General features: G+C 37.0%; 2 protein-coding genes across 7 annotated transcripts; one reads left to right on the forward strand and one right to left on the reverse strand.

Moving 5' to 3' along the window:
• Nucleotides 1-782: 782 nt before the first annotated feature.
• On the reverse strand, nt 783-5,547 carry LOC130720094 (NADH dehydrogenase [ubiquinone] iron-sulfur protein 4, mitochondrial). Of its 2 annotated transcripts, XM_057570699.1 has the most exons (6): nt 5,325-5,547; nt 5,026-5,114; nt 4,536-4,665; nt 1,318-1,347; nt 1,065-1,173; nt 783-949 (listed from the first exon to the last, which is right to left on the reverse strand). In XM_057570699.1, exons 1-5 carry the CDS (start codon nt 5,475-5,477, stop codon nt 1,114-1,116), a joined length of 462 nt encoding a protein of 153 aa, XP_057426682.1. In that variant the 5' UTR covers nt 5,478-5,547; the 3' UTR covers nt 783-949; nt 1,065-1,113. The 2 variants fall into 2 exon arrangements, with proteins under 2 accessions (XP_057426682.1, XP_057426681.1); XM_057570698.1 differs by having other exon boundaries at nt 783-1,173.
• A 2,183-nt stretch (nt 5,548-7,730) lies between these two features.
• LOC130720799 (importin beta-like SAD2) lies at nt 7,731-23,505 on the forward strand. 5 transcript variants are annotated; one of them, XR_009013241.1, is made up of 20 exons: nt 7,735-8,273; nt 8,358-8,520; nt 8,698-8,882; nt 8,987-9,160; nt 10,873-11,018; nt 11,107-11,230; nt 11,302-11,482; nt 12,293-12,452; nt 12,549-12,590; nt 12,676-12,794; nt 12,891-13,089; nt 13,556-13,687; nt 14,075-14,178; nt 14,308-14,487; nt 14,646-14,785; nt 14,891-15,030; nt 15,159-15,325; nt 22,435-22,549; nt 22,650-22,883; nt 22,972-23,505. XR_009013241.1 is itself a non-coding variant. In XM_057571498.1 (19 exons), exons 1-18 carry the CDS (start codon nt 7,825-7,827, stop codon nt 16,354-16,356), a joined length of 2,844 nt encoding a protein of 947 aa, XP_057427481.1. In that variant the 5' UTR covers nt 7,731-7,824; the 3' UTR covers nt 16,357-16,399; nt 21,675-21,775. The 5 variants fall into 5 exon arrangements, 2 of the variants coding, with proteins under 2 accessions (XP_057427481.1, XP_057427480.1); XR_009013240.1 differs by having other exon boundaries at nt 7,736-8,273; nt 22,963-23,505; XR_009013242.1 differs by lacking the exons at nt 22,650-22,883; nt 22,972-23,505 and adding an exon at nt 16,318-16,446 and having other exon boundaries at nt 7,731-8,273; nt 22,435-22,534.
• The last annotated feature ends 648 nt before the right edge of the window (nt 23,506-24,153 follow it).

Below are 24,153 nucleotides of genomic sequence, written 5' to 3' on the forward strand. Positions count from 1 at the left end.
AGCCCAACTTAGAGCCCCACCACCACTGCACCATGAATCATTCAAAGCCCAATATTGCACTGACGTCAACAACTTATTTGGTTCAATGAGGAGGAGATTAAAGTGGATTCAAGAAAGGCGTCAGAGGAAAAACTCTTCTGAACAATTATACTAGCAACTTGATGATGCTGCTAAAGGAGTTTATATACTGATAAATGACTTGGATACTATGAGTTGTATGGTACTTAAGAAGTTAAATTTAGAGGTAGAACACTTGAAAGATTGGTTGTTGATATATGAGTGAACATTGGCACGGGTGAAATGCTCGAGACATGTTTTTTTTTATTGTCAACTTCTGTTTCTCATTCAAGCTAGGTTAGCAAGATAATCAGCTACTTTGTTGCCCGATCTCTTGACATGAGAAACAGAAAAACGGAAAAATCCTAGATAGGTTCTTGCAGAGTCTAATTACATCATGCAAATACGAGCCCCCCAAACAGGAGCTTCGCCACTGTAGAACTAGAGAATCAGTCTCCAGGGAAATTTGGAAAAATCCTAGCTGTCTTGTCCATTCTAGTGCCCACTTCAATCCTAGCTCGAGACATGTTACTAGCACTTTAGGTTGAATAAAATGCAAAAAAGAAAGCCCAATGGGCTAGTGCGAGCTAGTGGGTTCACTACTTCGAACTCAACCCGCCTAAAAATGGTTAGCAGGGTAGCCTGGCCTAGTGAGTCAAGCCCATGTTGCAGTGCAATCATTTGTCAGGAAAAATCTTATGCACATGGAACCTTCAATTTAAACATCACAGAAATTTAACATGCACCTTTAGATTCATTTTATAATAAAATTCAGGCAGGCCATTAAGTGTAATCTAAGCATAGTACAATTTTATCGTTCCCAGGGGCAGCAGCAGTTGCGGAAGACAACAGGGTCCCAATTAATCATAAATAGATGCAGGTGAACAGTTATCTACATCATAGAGAAAAATTAAGGTAATGGAAAGTTAGTCTCATTTATTATTAATTAGGAGTTCACATATAAGCTTTCTTTTTTCCAAGAAAAGATGCAGAAAAAACTGCTTCACCATGAAACTCCTGAAGACAGAACACATGAACAAGAATACAGACAGCAAATCACTCTCCGTCAACTTTGGGTAGGCCCTTCCACTTAAAGTTGTCTGCATATGATTTAACCTACAACCACAAGTAAATAACATTTAATAAAGTTATTATTACTGAGGGCACAAAGGTAACACAAATAAAAGTGGTGAGAGAAACTAATACCACTGTCATTCAAACTACTAAAATCATAATACAAATGGTAAAAGATGTTCAAACCTTCAGCAATGGTGTGTGGGGCTTCTTGACCTGCAATAAGTTCAGAGCTGTTGTTAATAATGAAAATAATAACAAAACCACCAATAATCATTGCTGTTGGTATATATGATTATATTTTTCGAATGGTAGAGTATCTCAAATTATTTTAGGTAGTTTCCATATTTATAATTTGCTTCCTTGTTTAATTAGATTAGAACTCTTCTATTATCTATATAGATATGTAAAAGAGACTTGAGTTTTTGCATGCATTAAATCATAAAGCTACTATACGTTTATATATTAAATAAATTAAAAAATAACAAAATAATGTTAAAAACTTAAAAAATTCGTATTATAAAAAATTATTCAACTACTTATATAAAATAGCAACATTCATAAACTTAAAATTGACTTCAGCTTTGCATTTGACAAAAATTAAAAATAAAAGTTAATAATAAAATAATATTTATTAATAAATAATTTAGAGGAAATACTTTAAAAATATTTTTTTATCTATATATATCTATTGATATCTTTTAACATATGTAAAGTAGACTTGAAAAATTAACATTAAACATATGAAGAAATAATAAATTTCATTTGTATTAAATATATTTAAAAAAAATTAAAAATAAAATAAAAAGTACATCCCCTTTATTATTTATTATATTAATTATTATTTGTTAAACTTTTCAATTTCTCATATTTAAAATTAAATATTAAAATTAAAACTTTTCAATTTCTATTAATTATTTAAAATTAAATATTTAAATTAATTAAATTTTAATTATTCATTACAACTTGAGGTGAAATTTTAAAAAATAACACATAAAAGTTATTACTATTTTTTACTTATAAAAAATGTTTAGTAATAAGTAATGTTGAAAATAAAAAAATGTCTCTATAAGGTATTTATTATTACTATATCGAATTTATGAATTATTTGAAAAGGATTATATATATATGATTTTTGATCTACTATATAGAAGTAAAAATAACTTGAGAAAGTATAACAGAGAAAAATAATTATAACAAAAGTTGAATAAATATAAATCTACTAAATAATATAATTTTTAAGTTAAAATTATTTAATTGTTGATAAAAAAACATAAAAAAATATGTTATTATAAATTATATTAAAACATTCTTATTTGATTTAAAATATTTCAAACTCACTTAAGGATTTTTCAAATTATTAAATAAATAAATTATTTTATTAGTTTAGTACCAGCAAAGAGAACTTTAGTATGAGCAATTTAATTACACAAAGATAACTTTTGTATGAGCAATTTAATACACCAAAACTATTATGTTGACTTAACACGGTTTTTATTGTATTTATAATAAAAATCTATTTTTGATATTTGGTACAATATAATAATGTTTATACTATATTAGAAAAAAAGTGTAAATAACCCGTGCAACGCACGGGTATTATTTCTAGTTATTATTTAAAGAAGACTCTTCTATTAGAATAAAGACTTAAATGCACTTTTGGACCCCCAAGTTTACATTTTTTGCGATTTTGTTGACTCTGGTCTTATTTTTCTACGAAACGAGACCCTCTCCAGGCAATTTGCATGCAGAAGATGGCTGGTCTTTTTGCCTGGAGAGGGTCTCGGTTCGTAGAAAAATAAGATCAGGGTCAACAATCGCAAAAAATGTAAACTTGGGGGTCTAAAAGTGCATTTAAGCCTAGAATAAATAATCTCAAATTCATGTTTCTTTGATGTGATAAGATGTAATGTGGTGGAATCTAAAAAAACAAAGCTATCAACTCTATTTATTCAGACTCTTCTATTAGTATAAATAGAGTTGACAACTTTATTTTTTGGATCATACCATACTACATCTTATTCTTATTACATGAAACAAACATGAATTTGAGATTATTTCATCTCTATTCTCTCTTTTCTTCCTTCCATACCTAAATCCTTATAGATATCACTCTGTGTGAACTGTCTCGTCACTACTTTGGTGACAATTCCCTTGAGTTTCAAACTATTTTGTTTAGTACATTATGCTTCACCATATCTTAATTTCCAAACTGTCTTTCTCCTTCTTGTTCTTTGATGAATTCCAGTTGCCTTTCATCTCTTTGGTTTAGTTTTGTCAATGGACTTCTTCAACTGCAGTCTGCTGCCATCTTCTCTAGAATCCCTAGACAGATTTGTCCCATCTGTTGTGTATCTTTCCAACGCATTTTCTTTCTCTTCCAATCGCTATCAAGATTGGATCTCCTGTCCAAATAACTTCACTAATCAAAGTGAAGGTGTGAAGTATTTCCTATTTCATTATTCATAAACTCTCATCCAGTCACTCCTTCGTCTCTCTGGTCCGACTTTGGCAACTGTTCTCTTCTGATTCTTCTTTTCCTCTTTTTCTTTGTTTGTTGGTTCTATTTTGTATGTTTTGTTTAAGACACCTACGACTTTTATTATTAATTTAAGAATCTCAAGAATTTTGAGTAATTATTTTAGCATTATCCCTTTAATTCCACAGTTGTCATCTGTTGCATAAAAGACATATGGTAATGTTATCCATGCAGTTGACTCTTTTCCAATGATGGGGACAAAGTTGTAAGGTTTCTCTAGACTCTAGCCCAAATTTCTGTCCCAGATGCTTTCGAGTCACAGACATTGTTCCAAATGCGCTCTAGAATCTTAGTACTAGACACAATGTAACCTCAGTCTTTGTCCTAGACACTCTCAACCTTGCCTTTATCCTCAACGCAGTCTGACCCTCAGCTTGTGTCCCAAACACAGCGTGACCCCACCAATCTGTGTCCAAGATACAGCTCAAGTAAAGCCCTCACAGCAATCTGCCTATGTTTGTCCCTGGCCTATTTCCAATTATATGTCCTAGATGCAGTTGCCTCCATCTCATGAACAAATTTATACATCCAGGATTTATCAAGTGGACTCTTCTATATAGCACCCAAATGCTTGAAACAAAATCAAATGACTAACAACTCACCAAGCATGCTCCAATGATAAACAGTTCATAGTCGTATGAGAAACAAGATATGCTCATTCTCGTAAGTTAGATTGCTGAGTGCAAAATTGATACCCTCATACAATAGATTATGGTTTAGAATTAATATCCTAATTGAGGCATGAGCAAGAAAAATGAATGAATCCACTTAATATTATTTTATTTCAAAAAGAACATGTCTGAACCTTAACGATAGGCATGACTTAGAAGACACAGTGACCGAATATTTGAATAGCAAGACATACCACATACTCCCAACCATGTTTCTCTGCAAATGCCTTTGCTGCTTCTGCACTATCAAAACTCAAGGCAGAATCGCCAACATGAGCATATGGGTCCCCAGTGGATGTCCAGCCCATCAGTGGATTTTCCCATCTACAAACACAATAAGTTGATAGTAACTATTCGTGAAGCCATTATTAAGGATAACAAATCTGTCAATAAGATGAGTAAAAAAAGGTTTAAATTCAGGATATTGTACTTCCAGTAACTGTGTCAAACATTCAGGAATGCCCATAATCATAACATTAGTGCAATAACTTTGAAATTAAATTTAAAACCCATGACCATTTCCAGTGCAGGACATGTGAATCATAGCTTAAGTTTCATTTTTATGAATAAGTTTGAAGCAGAAACTGGTTGGTATACTCAGAAAACAGATAGACAATGCAGATGCAGAATCCCAAGGGTATCAAACTCATTACAGAAGAAAAGTAAATAAAGAAATCGAAATACTTTTGGGTTGATAAGAAGTTGATCTTCCATCTTCCAACCTTCCCAGATCCTTGTTGAGATGCAGTTCTAGCAGGAGAGTAAATCACAACCTGCCAGACATCCTTCGCATCAATTTTCAAAAACAAGCATACAATTCATCTACCCTACCCTAGCTAAAACTATTAATTATGCTTGATGTTGCTAAATTGATATCGTAAATATGATATGATCCAAGAAATCAAATGAATGAATGAAAGCAAGGTGGTTTTAGTGGAGTGGAGGTGATAGATAATTGTGAATAAATCAAATGAAATACGAACCCTCCTATGAAGGTGTTCTTGAGGAATTCCAGAAACCATTCCGATCTCGCCTGGTTTAGCCTCGACCAATGCGTCGGTGGAAAACTGCCTGGTCAAGGTGGCGCGTAGGGCACCACCGCGGCTCACCGCACGTTGCACAGTGCTTGCCATCATCGATCAGAAACACAACCTAGCCCAGCCCAAACCCAAAATGAAATCACCATACCCTTCACCTTTCTATAGTTTCATTTATTCTTCCGCTTCATTTTTCAGCTCACTCCTTCTACTTTTTGTTATTGCAAAAAACGCCTTCAGTATTAATTTTTTTGTCTTTTTGACATAGAAACGCCTTTTTTTTTTTTTTTCTTATAATAGAGAGAAAACATCTCCAAACAACCGGGCAGGGTGTCAGTGACATGCTAAGAATGCCAACATAGATCCACTCCTGGTAGGAGCATCGGGGGAGGAGGCTTGCCCACTAACTGAAATTTTACTGACCCCAAGAATTCAAACCCTCGATCGATGGGGAGGTGAAAGTTAAACTCAAAACTTGAAACCAGTTGTGTCAATCGATGTTGATTAAAAACACCTTCTCAATTAAAAAGCTTTCTGATTTTATGTTTTTTTTCTTAATAACAAAAATGGTAGAGGGGAAAAAACACATTATGACTATCAGGCAAGGTGCAATTGGCATGCAAGAAGACCAACAGAGATTATTTCTATCACACTTTGTCCTCACTCATGTGCTTCTTTAGAAAGCTTCCCAAGAGGTCGCTCATTCCAATGTTTCTCCAATAAATACTCTTTAGTCTTGGAGTTTTTATGAGTTGAACTCCCGAAAGGATAATGCATATTGTACCAATCAAATTTGTATGTTCTCCTCGACTGTATAGTCTCATGCCTATACAGTCTCGAAATACCTCTTGTTGGAGTGCAGGGTCGACTCACTCATGTGTCTCTTTTCCTTTAAGCTTTACCAGGAGTCGCTCTTTGTTCGTGCTTCATTGCATTGACGATCAATCTCGACCCTCATCGGTCCCGATGTCACGAGCTCGATCCTATGTAGGAGCTTTAAAGGATCTCCCTCAACAACGCGCAAGTGGTATGCGGGAAGACCAATAGATGCTCACTCTAGGTAGGAGTGTTAGAGGACCCCCCTCACGTAGAGCGCACATGACATTGAGAAAGTCCAGCGTAGGCTCACTCCTAAGCAGGAGCGTTAGTGAATCTCTCTGAGAGCACAAGTGACACGCGAGTAGACTAACAGATGCTCACTTATAGGTAGGACTTAGGAGCGTTATGGATCTCCCTCTGACAGGGCACCAGTGGAATATGAAAATGCCAGTTGGGACTCACTCGTAAGTAGGAGCGTCAATGGATCTCCCTAACGAGAGTTGTCTACCAGTTGAGATTTCACTGGTGACAAAGGGATTAAAACCTTCAACCTATGAGAATGTGAGAGATGGACCCATAACATGTGGCTAGTTGTGCTAACCTAAGTTCGAGGAGTTTTATGCTTGCTGTGCTTTTTATTTTAATATGCAATATATGATTTTATAATTAACTTCTCTTTATATTTATATATTATTATTTATTGATATATGTATGAATTTAACTTTTAAGATTTTGAAATTTTGTTAACAAAATACTAAGGGAAATATTTTTAAATATGTTCCAAGTTCCTATAAAATATGGCATAAATAAATAATATTCATATTTGATTTTAAAATGTTAAATATGTTGTCCTCGAATGATGACTTGAGTGGTAAGAGCTAAGTGACATATGGGTTGGGAAGGGGAAGGTGCAGAGATTAATCCCTGACAGGTGCAGTTTGACTTTCTGATGTATCATTTTTTTAAAAAAATATGTTTAGGTTCCTACGGGATGCAAACCCTAGGCTCGGGGTAATGAGTAGAGCCTGGTACCTAAGAATGCAAGAAGGCCATAACCGGTTGCTTGACCCGGGAAGACGTCGGGCCAGGATCGAGCAACCGCTCCTCATGCGGATGAAAATCCAAGAAATAAGTCATGGGGCCTAGGGGTGTTGCAACCTAAGAAGTAGCATGTGGTGCGAAGACGTGGCTCCAAACTCTGATAGATAGGGAAAAGGAGAGTAGATGAAGTCAATCTAAGTTTTTTCTTGCTCTCCAATCCGTATCGGGGGAGGTAGGGGCGTTAACTACGACATGACAACTTCGATAAAAGAGCTAAAGGAAGCAGTGACTGATCCTCAGGTGAGGAGGAGGAGGAACGATAGAGGAAAGCAAGCACCTAAGTGATATTGACCCTTGAAGTAGACAAAAAATGGGCCCGAACACGTTTAGGTTTTGTTTGGTTGGGAAAGAAAAGTAAAAACATAGAAAAGAAAGGGAAAGGAAAGAAAAAGAGTGGAAAGCGAGATGAGTTTGTGACCTGGTCTATTATTTCCATTTATTAGGATTAGGATGTATAGGATGTATAAGAAGAGTCCTGACTAAACCCTATACACTAGACTAGAGTGAGTCTGCAAGCTGCTCGGAGATGGATGTTGGTGTTGTCCTGCAAGCTGCTCTGAGTCCAAACCAGGATGAACGGAAGGCTGCTGAGCAACGCTTGGAACAAATCCAATACGCCCCTCAGCATCTTCTCAAGCTCTTACAAATCATCGTCGAGGCCAACTCTGACATCGCCCTCCGACAAGTAGCCGCCATTCATTTCAAAAACTTCATCGCTAAGAACTGGTCTTCTTCTCACCATCACCAGATCTCTCTCCCTGATAAAGACCTTGTCAGGAACCACACTCTCCTCTTTCTTCCTCAACTTCCTCCTTTGCTCAGGGTGCAAATTGGCGAGTGTCTCAAAACAATTATACACTCTGACTATCCTGACCACTGGCCTCATCTCCTTCACTGGATCAACCATAATTTACAGGATGATCAACACCTCTTCGCTGCTTTGTTTCTGCTGCGAATCCTTTCTAGTAAATATGAGTTAGTTCTTCTTCATTCGGTTACTTATTGCTTATACTTGAATTGCATTTCGTCTATCTTTTTCAACAAATTGATTCTTCCCAGGTTCAAGTCAGACGAGGAGAGGACGCCCGTCACTCACATTGTTGAGGAGACATTTCCTCACCTTCTCAACATATTGACCAGGCTTGTCCACATTGCTAATCCATCACTTGAAGTAGCAGACTTCATCAAGCTTATCTGTAAAATATTCTGGTCCTCCATATATGTATGTCTTCTCTTTTTCTAACTTCCAATCTTTTTTTGTTTGTTTGGGTGGGGGTTGGTGTTTGAACTTGCTATTGCTTTATCATTTGCAGCTGGCTCACTTAATTTTATACTTTTCTACACTTAGTTATTGCAATTGATGTATGTTATCACGTGCTTATTGTTTAAATTTGTTCAGCTGGAGATTCCAAAGCTTTTGTTTGATCAAAATGTATTCAATGCTTGGATGGTGCTGTTTTTAAATTTATTGGAGAGGCCTGTTCCCTTGGAAGGTCAGCCTGTTGATCCTGATCTTCGAAAATCATGGGGTTGGTGGAAGGTCAAAAAATGGACAGTTCACATTCTAAATAGGCTCTACACTCGGTATGTTTGAGGTGTTGATTAATTTAATTAGCAAATATGTGCTTAGTTGCAGAGTGATTGATTTATTCTCAATTTTTATGGGTGTCTAAATTCTCGTGTTATAGATTTGGTGACTTGAAGCTACAAAACCCTGAAAACAGAGCGTTTGCTCAAATGTTTCAAAAGCATTATGCAGGGAAGATTTTGGATTGCCACTTAAATCTGTTGAATGCCATTCGAGTTGGTGGGTATTTACCTGACAGAGTCCTCAACCTGGTTCTTCAATATCTGAGCAACAGGTAGTTTTCAATCATTTTATGTTTATTAATTTGTGGGCGCATTCCATATCTTTCAGTTATGTCATACTCAAACTTCCATAAAAAACGTGTATATTTTTTTAAACCAAATCTTATTTATGTAGGGATGACTCTAGCTAATTCTGTGCATTTAGCCCACAAGTTTAGTTACTCATTGTTAAATGTAATGGCATATTAGTTTTCTTAATTTTTGGTAACAGGTAGACAGTGTTTGCCCATTCTTTTTAGGAGACAAATATGAATTTGATCATTTTCCCTGTTTCTACTGGGCATTGATTTTCCATCAAAATATCATCACCGTATATGTTAGGGTTCTAAATTAGACTTAGTGGGACTGTTGTGTTGGGCTTGAGTTTGGTTTTATCTGTTTGTTTTTGTTATTTGCTTTGGCATTAAGTTAGCTTTTATTATTTGAGTTGGGTCTATGTTGGGCCAGTCCGCCAGTGTCATTTACTTAGTAGGGTTAGTTTATTAAAAATAGGAGTACTCTCCTTAAATTAGAGCAGGAATTAAGTAATAGAGTTTGTAAAGAGATTTTTCCCTTGGAAGGGTTTCACCATTGGAAAGAAGGTTTTGCTTCTTGTGAATCCATTAGGATTGTTTTCGGATCCCTCTGTCCCTCTCTCAGGTTCTGCTTCTTGTGAATCCATTAGGTAGGGTTCTAAATTAGACTTAGTGGGACTGTTGTGTTGGGCTTGAGTTTGGTTTTATCTGTTTGTTTTTGTTATTTGCTTTGGCATTAAGTTAGCTTTTATTATTTGAGTTGGGTCTATGTTGGGCCAGTCCGCCAGTGTCATTTACTTAGTAGGGTTAGTTTATTAAAAATAGGAGTACTCTCCTTAAATTAGAGCAGGAATTAAGTAATAGAGTTTGTAAAGAGATTTTTCCCTTGGAAGGGTTTCACCATTGGAAAGAAGGTTTTGCTTCTTGTGAATCCATTAGGATTGTTTTCGGATCCCTCTGTCCCTCTCTCAGGTTCTGCTTCTTGTGAATCCATTAGGTAGAGTTTGGTAGACAGGTGAGAAGGGAACAAAACAGGACATACGGGTTCGGTTCTGCGTTTGTCATGTTTTTAGGATGGAACGGAACAATACACAAGTCTTCAGGGACAGGGCACTGGTGTTCTCTAAAAAAGGTTGAACGGAAGAGAACGGAGCGACTCAGAACAAAAGATTTAAAATTTCACTCTTTTAGAAGGAATTCTAAAAATCCTTCCTGTCGAATTCTCTCTCACACCTTAACTTAATAAATACTCTTCATCTAAATTCTTAAATACATCTCAAAAATAAAAATGTTTAAAAAATGACAATACTTAAACTAAGTTCAATTTCTCATTGTTTTGAATTTCTTGAAATTTTAAATTGATTTATCCAAAGACAGTTTTACTTTATTAGACTTTTAGTGGCCTTAGAATTTAGAAGTAAAAACATTAAGTTATGGGGATGTTATCAATGAGTGTGGGGGCAATTGAAAATATTAACATAATTTTTATACTATAATATTACAAAAACAACAAAAATTATGTGAGGGAAATTGGCTCCACAGCTCAAAACGTGCATCCGTCCCTAAGTGGGAGCATATCTGAATTGAGAATATTAGTAGCTCCGTTGAATGTTTTTATTTGCTGTGCTTTCAAAATTTATATTGATTCTGGAATTAATACTTTTTCTCTGGTTATTTTTAAACATATGCAGTATTTCAAAGAATAGCATGTACACTGTGCTGCAACCTCGGCTTGATGTTCTTCTTTTTGAAATAGTTTTCCCTCTCATGTGCTTCAATGATAATGATCAAAAGCTTTGGGATGAAGATCCACATGAATATGTAAGGAAAGGCTATGGTAAGTCTTATTGGTCTGGAAACATGGAAACTGAATTTCAAAGAATTTAAATTGGTAAGTGCCTATAGCTTCTAATGCTTTCTTACAGACATTATTGAAGACTTGTATAGTCCTAGGACTGCCTCCATGGATTTTGTTAGTGAGTTGGTTCGAAAACGTGGGAAAGATAATCTTCACAAGTTTATTCAATTCATAGTTGAAATTTTAAAAAGGTAAATATGTTGCTTTCTGTTAGAATAGAAGATTTATGGATTGAATACGTATTGAGGTTTTGTTGGGCTAGGTACAATGAAGCGCCATCAGAATACAAGCCTTACAGACAGAAAGACGGTGCTCTTCTTGCTATTGGGGCACTTTGTGATAGATTGAAGCAAAATGAGCCTTACAAATCTGAACTTGAGCGTATGTTAGTGCAACATGTCTTTCCTGAGTTCAGCAGTCCTGTTGGCCATCTTAGGGCCAAGGTATGGGCCTCCTATTCAGTTTATGCTTGCATTTTCTCTGATGCAGTCCAGATTCACTCATTTTGTTTTTTTCTCCTTCTTTTGGGTATAAGAACAATGCTTCTAAAAGAAGACAAAGCTGGCATTGCACAATATCCATGATCACATCCTAGTTTTGATTTCCATATTTGATAAGTCCTGAACAAAATGATTTTCATGACATTGTTTGATCAATTGTGATTCAATCACAGTACTCCCACTTTCTCTTTCATCCCATTTTCACCCACTTTCTATTCCTATGTCTCTTTTCTTTTCCTATCACACACATATCTTTCATTTATGTCTCTTCTCTTTCTTTCTCACAAACTGGAGTTGGATTTTGGGTGTCAACTCATCGTTATCCTTGTTTTATCTTGTATAGAGAGAGAGGAGCATGCCTTATTTAATTTTCTAAATTAAAACAGTAGTATTTGAGACAAGGATATGCAAATTTTGAATTTTTTTGGCTGCAACTTAAGTGGATAGCAAAAAGTGTTTGTCCTCTCGTGACTTACAATCCTCCCACAGTTTTGGGCATTGCCTAAAGTGAGCCTGCCTTGAAACTATTCCTCTTCTTGTTGTTTCCTATATATTTTAAAACCCAAAAAGATTTAATGCAATCCTTTCTAAATTGTCTTCACTATAACCAAACAAAGCATTAGTGTTGCCCTTAAATGTTGTGGTCTGAGTGTCTGACTTGATGTAAATTAATTATAATTTTAATCTGGCACTAGGGAATTTTTATTCTCTAAACAATCTTGGTTATTTGTTACTTTTCCTATGGAAAAACAGGCAGCATGGGTAGCAGGACAATATGCCCACATTAGCTTTGCAGATCAGAACAATTTCCGGAAGGCATTGCAGTGTGTTGTATGTGGAATGCGAGATCCTGAACTTCCTGTCCGCATTGATTCCGTTTTTGCTTTACGTTCTTTCGTTGAGGCTTGCAAAGGTGCTTAATACCTTCATTTTGCATCTATTTTGATTAGAATGAATTTTCTAAAGATAAATGTTTATTTCCTTACTTTTTAGTTCTGTGTTGATGCAGATTTGGATGAAATTCGTCCTATTCTTCCTCAACTCCTTGATGGTATGTGAATGTGAAAAAATGTTGTCTATACTTACGTTTCCTATTTCGCTTGGTGATTGAGTTCAACTAACTAAGTTATATCTAGAATTTTTCAAACTTATGGATGAGATTGAGAATGAAGACCTTGTATATACTTTGGAGACTATTGTGGACAAGTTTGGGGAAGAAATGGCACCTTATGCTTTGGGGCTGTGCCAAAGTTTGGTAATATATTTTTATATTTTAAAAATTTGTGCTTGCTTCAGAGAGCTAGTTTTTGTTTTCGTATGATAACAGTGCAGCTTTCCTTCTCAACAACAGGCAGCTGCATTTTGGAGGTGTATGAACACTGCCGAAGCTGATGATGAAGATGATGATCCAGGTGCTCTGGCTGCAGTTGGTTGTTTGCGTGCTATTAGCACAATACTTGAATCAGTGAGCAGTCTTCCTCAACTTTTTGTTCAAATTGAGCCAACTTTGCTTCCCATAATGCGTAGAATGTTAACTACCGACGGTGAAGGTATTTGCCCCTTTTAATCACGTTACCTAGATGACTTTGAGCTTTACCTTTGTTTATATACCTCTTCTTTGTAAGTTCATTTTGTATGTGCTTTTTATATACGCACTTATTGAAGCAAAGGTGAGTGTACTGCTGCCACTCATTTAACCAGTATCACACTATAGATCTAGGTGAATCTACTTATCACGCGATTTACTCTTCAATTACTTTGATGAGAATATTTTAAATCAAGAGCTCTAGATTTAGAGAATATATCTAGTGATGATAATCAAGCAGTTTTATGGACAGTGTTATCCTAGTAAATGCTTAGAACAGCTTAAGTTCCACTTTCAATTTCTTGAATTTTCAAATAGGGTGTGTATTTTTATGTGTTGTCATTGTGGTATGGAGAATATGGCTCTCAAATTTCAATTTCACGTTGGTTTGCTTGCTTGAATTTTTCATTATCTTCTACATATGCATGCAGAGGTTTTTGAAGAAGTTTTAGAGATTGCATCATATATCACCTTTTTCTCTCCATCAATATCATTGGACATGTGGAGTCTTTGGCCATTGATGATGGAAGCGCTGGCAGATTGGGCAATTGATTTCTTTCCTAGTATGGTTCTCAACTTATTTTGGCCGCAGTTCATCACAATTTCTCTTTACTCTTAATTTGTTTAGATCGTCTATTGGTGGACTTGTTTAATATGTTAACAACATAATAATGCTAGAGGTGAGTTGGTGTCTGAAGATGAACTTAGCTATGAACATAATGGAGTATCTGCTTTTTCCTTTGTTCAACAGTTGTCTTGTTACTAAACAAAAGGGTTCTCTTTGTTAGGAGCTGATAGCCATACGGTTGAAGAACATGAATTAACTTTAGTTTCAATTATACACTTTCTTGGTTGCTTTGTCCGGATATAGCACCCCAACATTTAAGCTAATATATCTTGTATTCAATTTCACACTTTCTACATATTTATTTAGTTAGTTTCTTCTGCAGATATTCTGGTTCCTTTGGATAATTATATTTCAAGGGGAACAGCCCATTTCCTTACTTGCAAAGAACCTAACTATCAACATAGTTTGTGGAATATGATTTCATCTGTGAGTTATCTTTACGTTATTAAAATTACTTCAGCCACTGCCTGTTAGGAGTGGAGTTTGGGGATTGAAAATGATTGTTATCATTCTTTCTATCTTATCATTTTCTCTTATTTGTATTTCATTTTGAAGATTATGGCGGACAAAAATATACAGGACAGTGATACTGTGTCAGCTCCGAAGCTTATCGAAGCTGTCTTCCTAAACTGCAGAGGGCAGGTGGATCATTGGGTTGAGCCATATCTCAGGATTACAATCGAACGCTTGAATCGAACTGAAAAATCTAACTTGAAATGTCTTCTCATGCAAGTGGTAAGGGTGTATTGGAATCCTCATTGATCTGAACGCATGGAGTTTTTGGATTTGTATAATTTTGTGTGGTAGTTTTTCTGAACAAATGCCATATTCTCCTTGTTCATATGGTTTGTAATTCCTTAGCTAATTCTCTTGCTGAGTTAATAATTTTACAGGTTGCAGATGCTCTATACTACAATGCAGCACTGACTCTCAGCATATTGCAAAGATTAGGTGTAGCATCAGAAATCTTCAATCTTTGGTTTCATATGCTGCAAGAAGTCAAAAAGAGTGGCGTGCATGCTCATTTTAAGAGGTCCGTGCTTCATTTAATTCTCCATACTTGGCTTTCATATAACAGTAGTAGTTATCTAACATTTGAAGATCTAATTACTACAAACTTGTGAATTTTTTTAAGCAGGGAACATAACAAAAAAATTTGCTGCCTTGGCTTAACATCGTTACTGGCACTTCCAGCTGATCAATTGCCAGGAGAGGCTTTAGGTCGGGTGTTCCGTGCCACTCTTAATCTTCTGGTTGCATACAAGGATCAAGTTGCAGGTCTTTATGCCGTCCTTTGTTCTATAACGTCGTAGACTTGCAATTACATATTCATCAGCAGTAGATTGACTTCCTTTTACTTTGATCAGATTTAAGATGTTCTAATCCTCAACTATTATAATTTACAGAAGCTGCAAAAGCGGAAGAAGAGGAAGAAGCTGAAAATGATGATATGGATGGTTTTCAAACTGATGATGAAGATGAGGATGGCACTGATTCTGACAAGGAAATTGGAATTGATATTGAGGATGGGGAAGAAGCTGACAGTACTAAGCTTACAAAGTTGGCTGAACAGGTTCGTGAATATGATTATGAAGACCTTAAAACTATTTGGATGCATATATTAATTAAAAAGATGTTGAGTTTATCATTTTGCTTGCAATAAAGGAATTCTGTATTTTGTATCTTTATGAGCTTTAATATAGCAAATTGTAGTAATTCATAATTTGCTAAGTTCCTTATCTTGCTCTTGAAAAGTTTTATTTCGTTCTGAAAACTTGATTAATGGGAGCAGTTCACAGTTCAGTGATTATGATTTTTTTTGGATAATAATTGTGTGCAGAGAATAAATCAGAATATTGTCTTTAAATATTTTAATTTTAATCATTTTTAGTGCATTAATTGTTATAGCTTTTGATTTGTTGGCAGGTTATTGATTAGTTCTAATATATAATTAATTGCACTTCAGCAATTTAATATAAATTGGAAATAAAATAACTTGCATTACTTTAACCACTCCATCATGGTGCAGCTGCTGGTAATGCATAGTGGAGTTGCCCATTGAGTTTTATTCCTTACCCTGAATTTTTCGCATGATGTAATGTACACCCTGTAGAAGTCTTCACTACTGGGTTTACTATCTGGCTTTTAGGCAATAAACAGCAATTTGTTTGACTTATTGGTCGGTTCCATGGACCTCCATATGGTGCTTAACTAGTCCAGAAAGCCATCTGTTAGAATAAAAATATATATTTCATAATATTTTAGAGTAATTTAAGGTAATTTAGGTTATTCTTTAGGATTGGGGTATTGATTTATTTTCTTATTTAAGCAGGATTATTAGAAATCCAATGTTAGTACAATAAGGATAAATGCTTTGCAAGATCAAACCCAATATATTTTATCAATACAATTTAATTATCTGTATTCCTTTTTAGGGTTTGTTGTAGTGCTTTGTCTTGTTTGTTTCAAGGCTTTGTTTACCAAGATGCTTTATTTTCCTATCTGATGTTTTTTGCTTTGGTTGCTGCTGGCTTGATGTTGTTTCAGCCCTGTTTTTGTTGTTAGGTGTGTTGTTGCTGGTTTTTTCCCTTAGTTCAGTGTTAACTTTCTGTTCTCTGAATCAAATGATCCAACGACAAGCCCAAATGTTGAAAACTCAGAACTCTGTAAATCTAATTCTCATTCATTTCAAAGGTAATGATACAATCGACCATAGTTCAGTACTTATAGAAGAATATAAAGCTTGATGAACAAGCTAACAATTCTAACAAACTCTAACAACTAACTCTTAATTCTGTTATGCCAGCTAAGCTTGACAGCTAAGCAAGCATAACTAACACACTAACTCAGCTACAATCAGTAGCTTTACTTATCACGAGTAGTATACTCTAATACACCCCTGCAAACTCAAGGTGGGGGAGAAGGAACCCGCTCAAGCACCTTGAGTTTGGAACGAAGATACTCAAACCTAGTAGGGGAAAGAGCTTTGGTGAATATGTCAGCAATCTGGTCTTCAGAAGGAATGTGATGAACAAAAAGAGTCTTGTCAAGAACCTTTTCCCTCACAAAGAAGATATCAAGCTCCATATGTTTGGTGCGAGTATGAAGAACAGGATTATGAGTGAGAGCAACTGCACCCATATTATCACAAAATACTCGAGGTGGAGAAAAGGGAACCTGAAGCTCTTGCAATAATGACTGAACCCAAAGTAATTCTGCTGATGTATTGGCCAGGCTGCGATATTCTGCCTCTGTGCTAGATCTAGCAACCAAGGTCTGTTTCTTGGAGCTCCAAGAGACTAAATTTGGACCAAAAAAGACACAAGTGCCCGAGGTTGATCGTCTGTCATCAGGGTCAGATCCCCAGTCAGCATCACAAAAGGCCACAAGAGGGACAGAAGTGTGTAAGGAACAAGGCCTAAGGTGAAGACCATGATGTATGGTACCTTTAAGATACCTAAGTATTCTTTTGACAGCCTTCCAATGATCCTCCAAGGGCTGGCTGAGGAATTGGCAAACCTTATTCACTGCAAAGCTAATCTCTGGTCTTGTCAAAGTAGCATACTGCAGAGCACCAACAATAGACCTGTACAATGTTGGATCTGCAAAATAATCTGAGCCATATTTGCTCAACTTAGCACCTCCAATCATGGGAGTAGATATGCCTTTGGCCTCCCCCATTTCTGCTCTCTCAAGCAAATCATTGATGTATTTTGTTTGTGTAAGAAGTAAGGATCTGTCCTTCAAATGATGAACTTGAACACCTAGGAAATAGTCTAGCTGCCCCAACTGCTTCAAGGAAAATTCTGAATCAAGATTCTTCACCACTTGTTGAACTAATGGCAGTGAATTCCCAGTAATAATAATGTCATCTACATAAACAAGAATGTAGATAACACAACCTTTGGTGGAGAAAGTGAACAAGGAAGGATCACATTTGCTAGGAGTGAAACCATACTTAACTAGAGCTGCCCTTAACCTTTCAAACCAAGCTCTTGGGGCTTGTTTGAGGCCATAGAGAGCCTTGTGCAGTCTGCACACAAAAGACTTGTCTTTACAAAGAAAACCAGAGGGTTGTGTCATGTAGACCTCCTCTTGAAGTGCCCCATTAAGAAAAGCATTATTCACATCAAGTTGATGAATGTGCCACTTCTTAGTGATAGCCAAGCTGAGGATTATGCGAATAGTAATTGGCTTTACCACTGGAGAAAAAGTTTCTGAGTAGTCAAACCCTTTCACTTGGTGATATCCTTTGGCCACCAACCTTGCTTTGTATCTATTAATTGTCCCATCAGCATTCTCTTTAACCCTAAATACCCATTTGCAGCCAATAGGCTTTCGATCCTTAGGGAGTGGAACCAAAGTCCAGGTTCCATTGGCCATCAAGGCATCATATTCAGCTTGCATAGCAGCCTTCCACTTAGGATCCTTTAATGCTTGAGTAGAGTTTGTAGGTTCTGCTTGGGTTAGGAGAAGTGTGGGAAATAATCTGGGCATGACAATACCAGATTTTGCCCTTGTTTGCATGGGATGAACATTCCCAATGGGCTGAGCAATTGCACCAGTAGAAGAAGAAGTTGCAGAATTATTATGACCTGGCTGTGCTGATCCAGAAGATGATCCATGACTAGGTGAGTGACTAGGCTGCTGCTGAACTGAAAAACCACTGGGATGAGTGTCCCCTGAAGAGGGAGGTGAAAGTGGAGGAGCATTAACAGCTTGAGGTGGACCATGAACAGCAGCTGGTACCAGAGAAATAATAGAAGAAAGCCCTTGATCTGGGTGAGGAACCTCTGAGGAAGTGAACATGTGTGGATAGGGAAAGTTGAATTCATCAAAAACCACATCCCTTGAGATATAAATTTTGCCTTCATTGTCCATACACTTATAACCTTGATGTTGTGATGAATAGCCCATGAACACACAAAGCTTAGACCTCAGAGACAACTTGGATTGTGTGTAAGGCCTCAAATGTGGGTAACAAGCACAGCCAAAAACTCTAAGTAGCTTGTAATCAGGTTGTGTATTAAAAAGCTTAAGGTAAGGACTTGCATTGCCTAAAACAGAGGTAGGCAATCTGTTAATGAGAAACACAGCTGCAAGAAAAGCTTGATCCCAAAATTGATATGGCAAATGAGCATGTGCTAGCAAGGAAAGGCCAGTTTCAACAATATGGCGATGTTTCCTCTCCACACTACCATTTTGGTGATGTGTATAGGGACATGTCAACCTATGAACAATCCCTGACTTTGTAAAATAGGAAGTAAGGGGTTTAAACTCTGTGCCATTGTCAGTTTGAATAGACTTAAGTTTCTTGCTAAATTTCAATTCTACCATAGCTTGAAACTGTAGAAATGTGGAACAAGTATCAGATTTCTTTCTCATAGGAAAGATCCATGTGAAACGAGAAAAGGCATCCACACAAGTAAGAAAATAAGAAAAACCACAAGAAGACTCAATAGAGGAGGGCCCCCATAAATCAGCAAAAATTAGCTCTAGAGGAGAGGAGTAAACAGTAGTAGAAGAATGAGATGGCAAGCGATGAGACTTAGAAAGACAACAAGCTGAACAAACATTGAACTTTGTTTTATTAGGAACTTGAATATTACAAGAGGTTAAAGCTAAATGCAAAGCCTCATGATGAGGATGACCTAATCTAGAATGCCACAAACCATAAGAGGTTGGGCTTACAAGAGCAGAAGATGAAACTATAGACTTAGGACTAAGACTAGGTGTAGTAGAGCTAGATAATGCAGCTGACAAAGCAGAAACTGAGTCTGAAACAGCCACTGGAGACAAAGAAGCAGAAGCTGGAATAGGAGATGTCTTGGAAAGGGAAGGAGTATGCATGCCTTCAAAGACATACAAGCCATCTGGTCCAACATGACCTTGAAGAAGAACTCTAGATGTGACCTGACATTTAACAACACAGAAAGAAGGGTGAAATTCAAAATAAACATGATTGTCCCTTGCAAACTTACTTACACTAACCAAATTCTTGGTGATATTGGGAACTAGAAGCAGATTTTTAAGAGTGAGTGTGGTTGTATTATGATAAGGAGAAGGAAAAGAAGCAGATCCTATAGAGAGGATTGGCAAACCTTGTCCATTCCCCATGAAGATGTGATCATTACCAGTGAGGGAGACACTATCTGAGATGACTGAGGAGTCATTTGTCACATGGTGAGTAGCACCAGAATCAGGGAACCAAGTGCTCAGGTTTGCTGAAGCAGATCCTCCAGCCTGTGATGTGCCAGTAAGCATAGCTTGTGGAGGCCTTGCAATGGAATTTCCAGGCCTCTGTCCTCCATTGTTGAACTGAGAAGGAAAATTACTCCATGGAGTACCAGCAAAGGAACTAAATCCAAACTGTTGAGGACCAAAAGGAAAACCAGAGAATGAATGTCCATGACCAAACTGTTGTTGCTGACCAAACTGAGTGGGAAAACCAAACTGAGGAGATCCACAGTAAGGTGAGAAGCCAAACTGAGGCATAGGCATCATAGGAAAATTAGAAAATTGCATTCCATAGCATGAGTTCATTCCAGAAATGCCAGAAGAAGGAGTGGATGAAGATGAAGAACCACGATAGTAACAAACAGTAGCATCATGTCCATACTTCTTACAAATCTGACACTGAACGCTGCGATTATTACCTCTACCTCCTCCACGGCCATTGTAGCCACCACGAGAGTTGTTTCCACCATTGTTGCTAGTGTAGCCACCACGTCCACGCGATTCATAGGATCCAGTGCGATCATCATTGCGATCATCATAAGAACGATCCTTATAGGAAGAATCGACAGATCCAGAAGCATAATTTGCTTCAGAGGCCACCGGCGACGGTGTCGACAGCGGAGGTTGAGTCGCTGGTGGCGGTGAAGCCTGAGTAAGGAGCGCCGACGGAGGATTTGTCGAGATCTGGCGAGTACGAGCGCGATCAAGACGCGCTTCATGTGCGATAATCATCGCTTCAACCTGCGAAATCGAACTCGGTGATTCACGATTGTACACAATCGTTTGAAGATGACTGTATTCCTCAGGCAAGCCATCAAACACTGCTTCCAAGTGTTCACGATAGGAGATTGGATCTCCAATCGTGATTAGCGCATTAACAATCGACTTAATACGCTTGAGATACTCAGAACACGACTTCGATCCCTTGGAGATGGATCGAATCTCAGATCTCAGTTGTGTGGACTGCGCGAGAGCGTGTGCGTGGAAGAATTCGAGCACTGCTTCCCAGACTTGCCAGGACTGAGAGCAATTCACCACAGTAGGAAGCACTGATGGTGAAAGCGAAGAAAGTAACCACGTAAACAGAGCAGAATCTTGCTGCTCCCAGACTTGATATGCAGGATTCTCCACTGCATTCACACGGTCTTCTTCAGTGAGAAATCGTGGTGGAATCTCAGGAGGAGAAAGGAAACTCTGCAACCTGTGAGTGCGAACGATCCCTTCCACATGCTGCTTCCATGAAAGAAAATTTGTATCATCAAGCTTCAACGTAAGCTTGTGAACAAGCGTGGATGAACTCAACTGCGGTTGAGCCACTGGAACTGGAATCGGGATCGGAATCTCTGGAATTTCGTCAGCCATGACGAAGAAGAAGGAGAAGAAAAGAAAATCGAGAGAGATCTCAAGGATCGTGACCTGCTCTTGATACCATGTTGAAAACTCAGAACTCTGTAAATCTAATTCTCATTCATTTCAAAGGTAATGATACAATCGACCATAGTTCAGTACTTATAGAAGAATATAAAGCTTGATGAACAAGCTAACAATTCTAACAAACTCTAACAACTAACTCTTAATTCTGTTATGCCAGCTAAGCTTGACAGCTAAGCAAGCATAACTAACACACTAACTCAGCTACAATCAGTAGCTTTACTTATCACGAGTAGTATACTCTAATACCAAAGAATCAGTTTGGCCATGCAACAATCCTAGATAATCAGTCATACCCCTCACTATTTTTTTTTTTCCTAAAGGATACATTTGTAACAAGCTTAAAGATAAGTAAGCTTTAGCTTGAGGGGAAGTGTTAGAATATCAAAGATATCTTATAAATTGTAATATCTTGATGATATCTTATATAGTAATTTAAGGTAATTTAGATTATTCTTTATGATTGGTTTCTTTATTTCCTTATATGTATTTATATTGATTTGTTTCAGTTTTCCGTTGTAACCAAAAAAAAAATTGATTTGTTTCCTATTTAATTAGAATTAAGAGTTTTTATTAGTTTTTATTTGACTAGAATTAGAAGTCACCGTTAGTATGCTTCATAAAGTCAAACCCAATATATTATATCAATCTTACATTTTTTGTATTCCTTTTTTACCTTCTAAACATTTAAAAGAGTATTCAATGTGTTAAGGCCCCACATTGATTATAGAGAGCAATCCTCACCTGAGCTAAGAGGTAGAGCTCAAATTCTCAAGACCATTCAACTCTGCTGTTATGTTGTAGAATCAGCAGGTTTAGTCCAGTGTTTAGAACTATGATCTGGTCGATTTAAATTTACACTTTTAAAGGATGGAAGTTATTGTTTTTTCTTTCTCCTGAAAAAAACTGTGCACTTTCATATTAAACATTGTAGTTTCATAGTAATTATTTAACTTCTCTCATTTATTTTTGAATTTTAAATTCTTGTTGTCCTTTTGCGGTGTCATCCTGTAGGCAAGGTCCTTCATGCCCGACGATGAGGATGATGATGACTTCAGTGATGATGAAGAGTTTGAGTCCCCAGTTGATGAGGTGGATCCTTTTATTTTCTTTGTGGATACAATGAAAGGTGTGCTTATACTGCTCCTTAGAACACGTTAAAGTTTTCATTTCATCATACCTTTAGTTTTTTTTGTCTGACATACCTGTCCTTAAAAAATTGTCTGTAGTAATGCAATCGTTAGACCCACTGAGGTTTCAGAACCTCACCCAGACACTAGAGTTCTCTTATCAAGCTCTTGCAAATGGTGTTGCCCAGCATGCTGAGCTGAGAAGAGCAGAGATTGAAAAGGAAAAATTAGAGAAGTCATCATCAGCTACCACAGATTCTTAAGCTTTTGGATGTATATTCTTCATTCTAGTTTTGCTGTTGTGCTTTCAAGATTGTCTTTACACCCATTCTGGTAAGAGAAGCAGTGTGCTGCGTATTTATTTGAGGCATTTATTGGCTGACTGATCCTAGCTGATCTATGACATTTGAAGATTCTGCAGTTTTGAAATGCTGAGTTTAGTGCGCTGAAGTTACCATCAACTTAAGGGGTGTTCGATTCAGGGATCCCTTTGAAGTTGGATGAAAGTGCCCATTCCCTTCCTTTCCCCGTTTTTGGTGGTCCTCCCTTCAAGTGTCCATGTTATGGTTGAGTTGTCGGTTTCATTGTTTCCAACATATGGTAACTCCTGTCTGTTCTTGGATTAGGGCAGCAATGTCCTCATTTATGAGTTCTATGTCTTTTCTCTCCTATCACATAGACGGGTAAAGTCAAGTCGCCAATGGTATTGGTAATTTTTGTCGAGGGTCAGTCAGTATTGAAAATTCACTGTATTTTTAGCCTTTTCTGGTCATAATTTTTTTGGGTTGAGAGTATAATCCCTGTATTGATCAAGGGATGAGTTTTGGGTTATGAAAAGCTTTTCAATTCTGACGTTGTAACAATAATATATGCATTCTTTATAGGCTTAAATACTCTAAGGGTCCCTGAAATTGTGCCCCGTACGAAAATAAGTCCCTGAAAATTTTTTTTCCGATTCCAGATCCCTGAAATTGTTTTTTTAATCAGAATAAGTCCCTGCTCGTGGTTTAAGCCTATCTGGCATATTTTTTGCTGACTCAATATTTACACGTGGCTTTTTCTTTTATTTTTAAATACACATGGGATAAAAAAACTATTAAATTTAAATATAAAAAATTATTTACCTAATTAACCTAAATCTAATTAAACCCACTAATCATAAATCCCTAAATTCCCAAATCTAATATAATCAGAACTCAACCTAAGAGAAGGAAAGGAAAGTCGAAGAAGGAGAAAGAGAAGCAGAGGTAGAAGGTGAAGGAAGGGAGCTTCAGGTTTGAGAACCCCTAGCTTCTTCGCGACGGCGGCCGCCAATATGTGCGGTGGTGGCTCGGTGGTGCCACTGGCCCTTTGTCTCCTGTCTCAATCTCTTCTACTTCGCCTCTTTCGTGTTCTAGTTCGATTCTGGGTTTTTGGGGGTGGGGGTTGGTTCTAGATCGATTTCTGGGTCCTGATCTTTCTAGCTTCATAGAGTTGGGTTATCGCAGCTTTTTCTTCTCACTCTCATTGTGGGTTTTGTTACATTGTTGTTGCTGTTGGTGAAGGTTGTGGGTTGGCTGTGGGTTGATTTTCATGTTGTTGTTGGTGTTCATGTTGGTTGTGG

This window comes from Lotus japonicus, chromosome 5 (assembly GCF_012489685.1).
Source record: "Lotus japonicus ecotype B-129 chromosome 5, LjGifu_v1.2".
NCBI lineage: Eukaryota > Viridiplantae > Streptophyta > Magnoliopsida > Fabales > Fabaceae > Lotus > Lotus japonicus.

Coding starts and splice junctions, on each gene's coding strand:
- LOC130720094 (XM_057570699.1), bottom strand. CDS start 5,477: ATGATGGCAAGCACTGTGCAACGTGCGGTGAGCCGCGGTGGTGCCCTA. Junction 4,666..5,025: donor AACTTCTTATCAACCCAAAA/GTATTTCGATTT, acceptor TTGTGTTTGTAG/ATGGGAAAATCCACTGATGG. Junction 1,348..4,535: donor AACATGGTTGGGAGTATGTG/GTATGTCTTGCT, acceptor AACTTATTGCAG/GTCAAGAAGCCCCACACACC.
- LOC130720799 (XM_057571497.1), top strand. CDS start 7,825: ATGGATGTTGGTGTTGTCCTGCAAGCTGCTCTGAGTCCAAACCAGGAT. Junction 11,231..11,301: donor ATAGTTGAAATTTTAAAAAG/GTAAATATGTTG, acceptor TTGTTGGGCTAG/GTACAATGAAGCGCCATCAG. Junction 14,488..14,645: donor AATGTCTTCTCATGCAAGTG/GTAAGGGTGTAT, acceptor ATAATTTTACAG/GTTGCAGATGCTCTATACTA.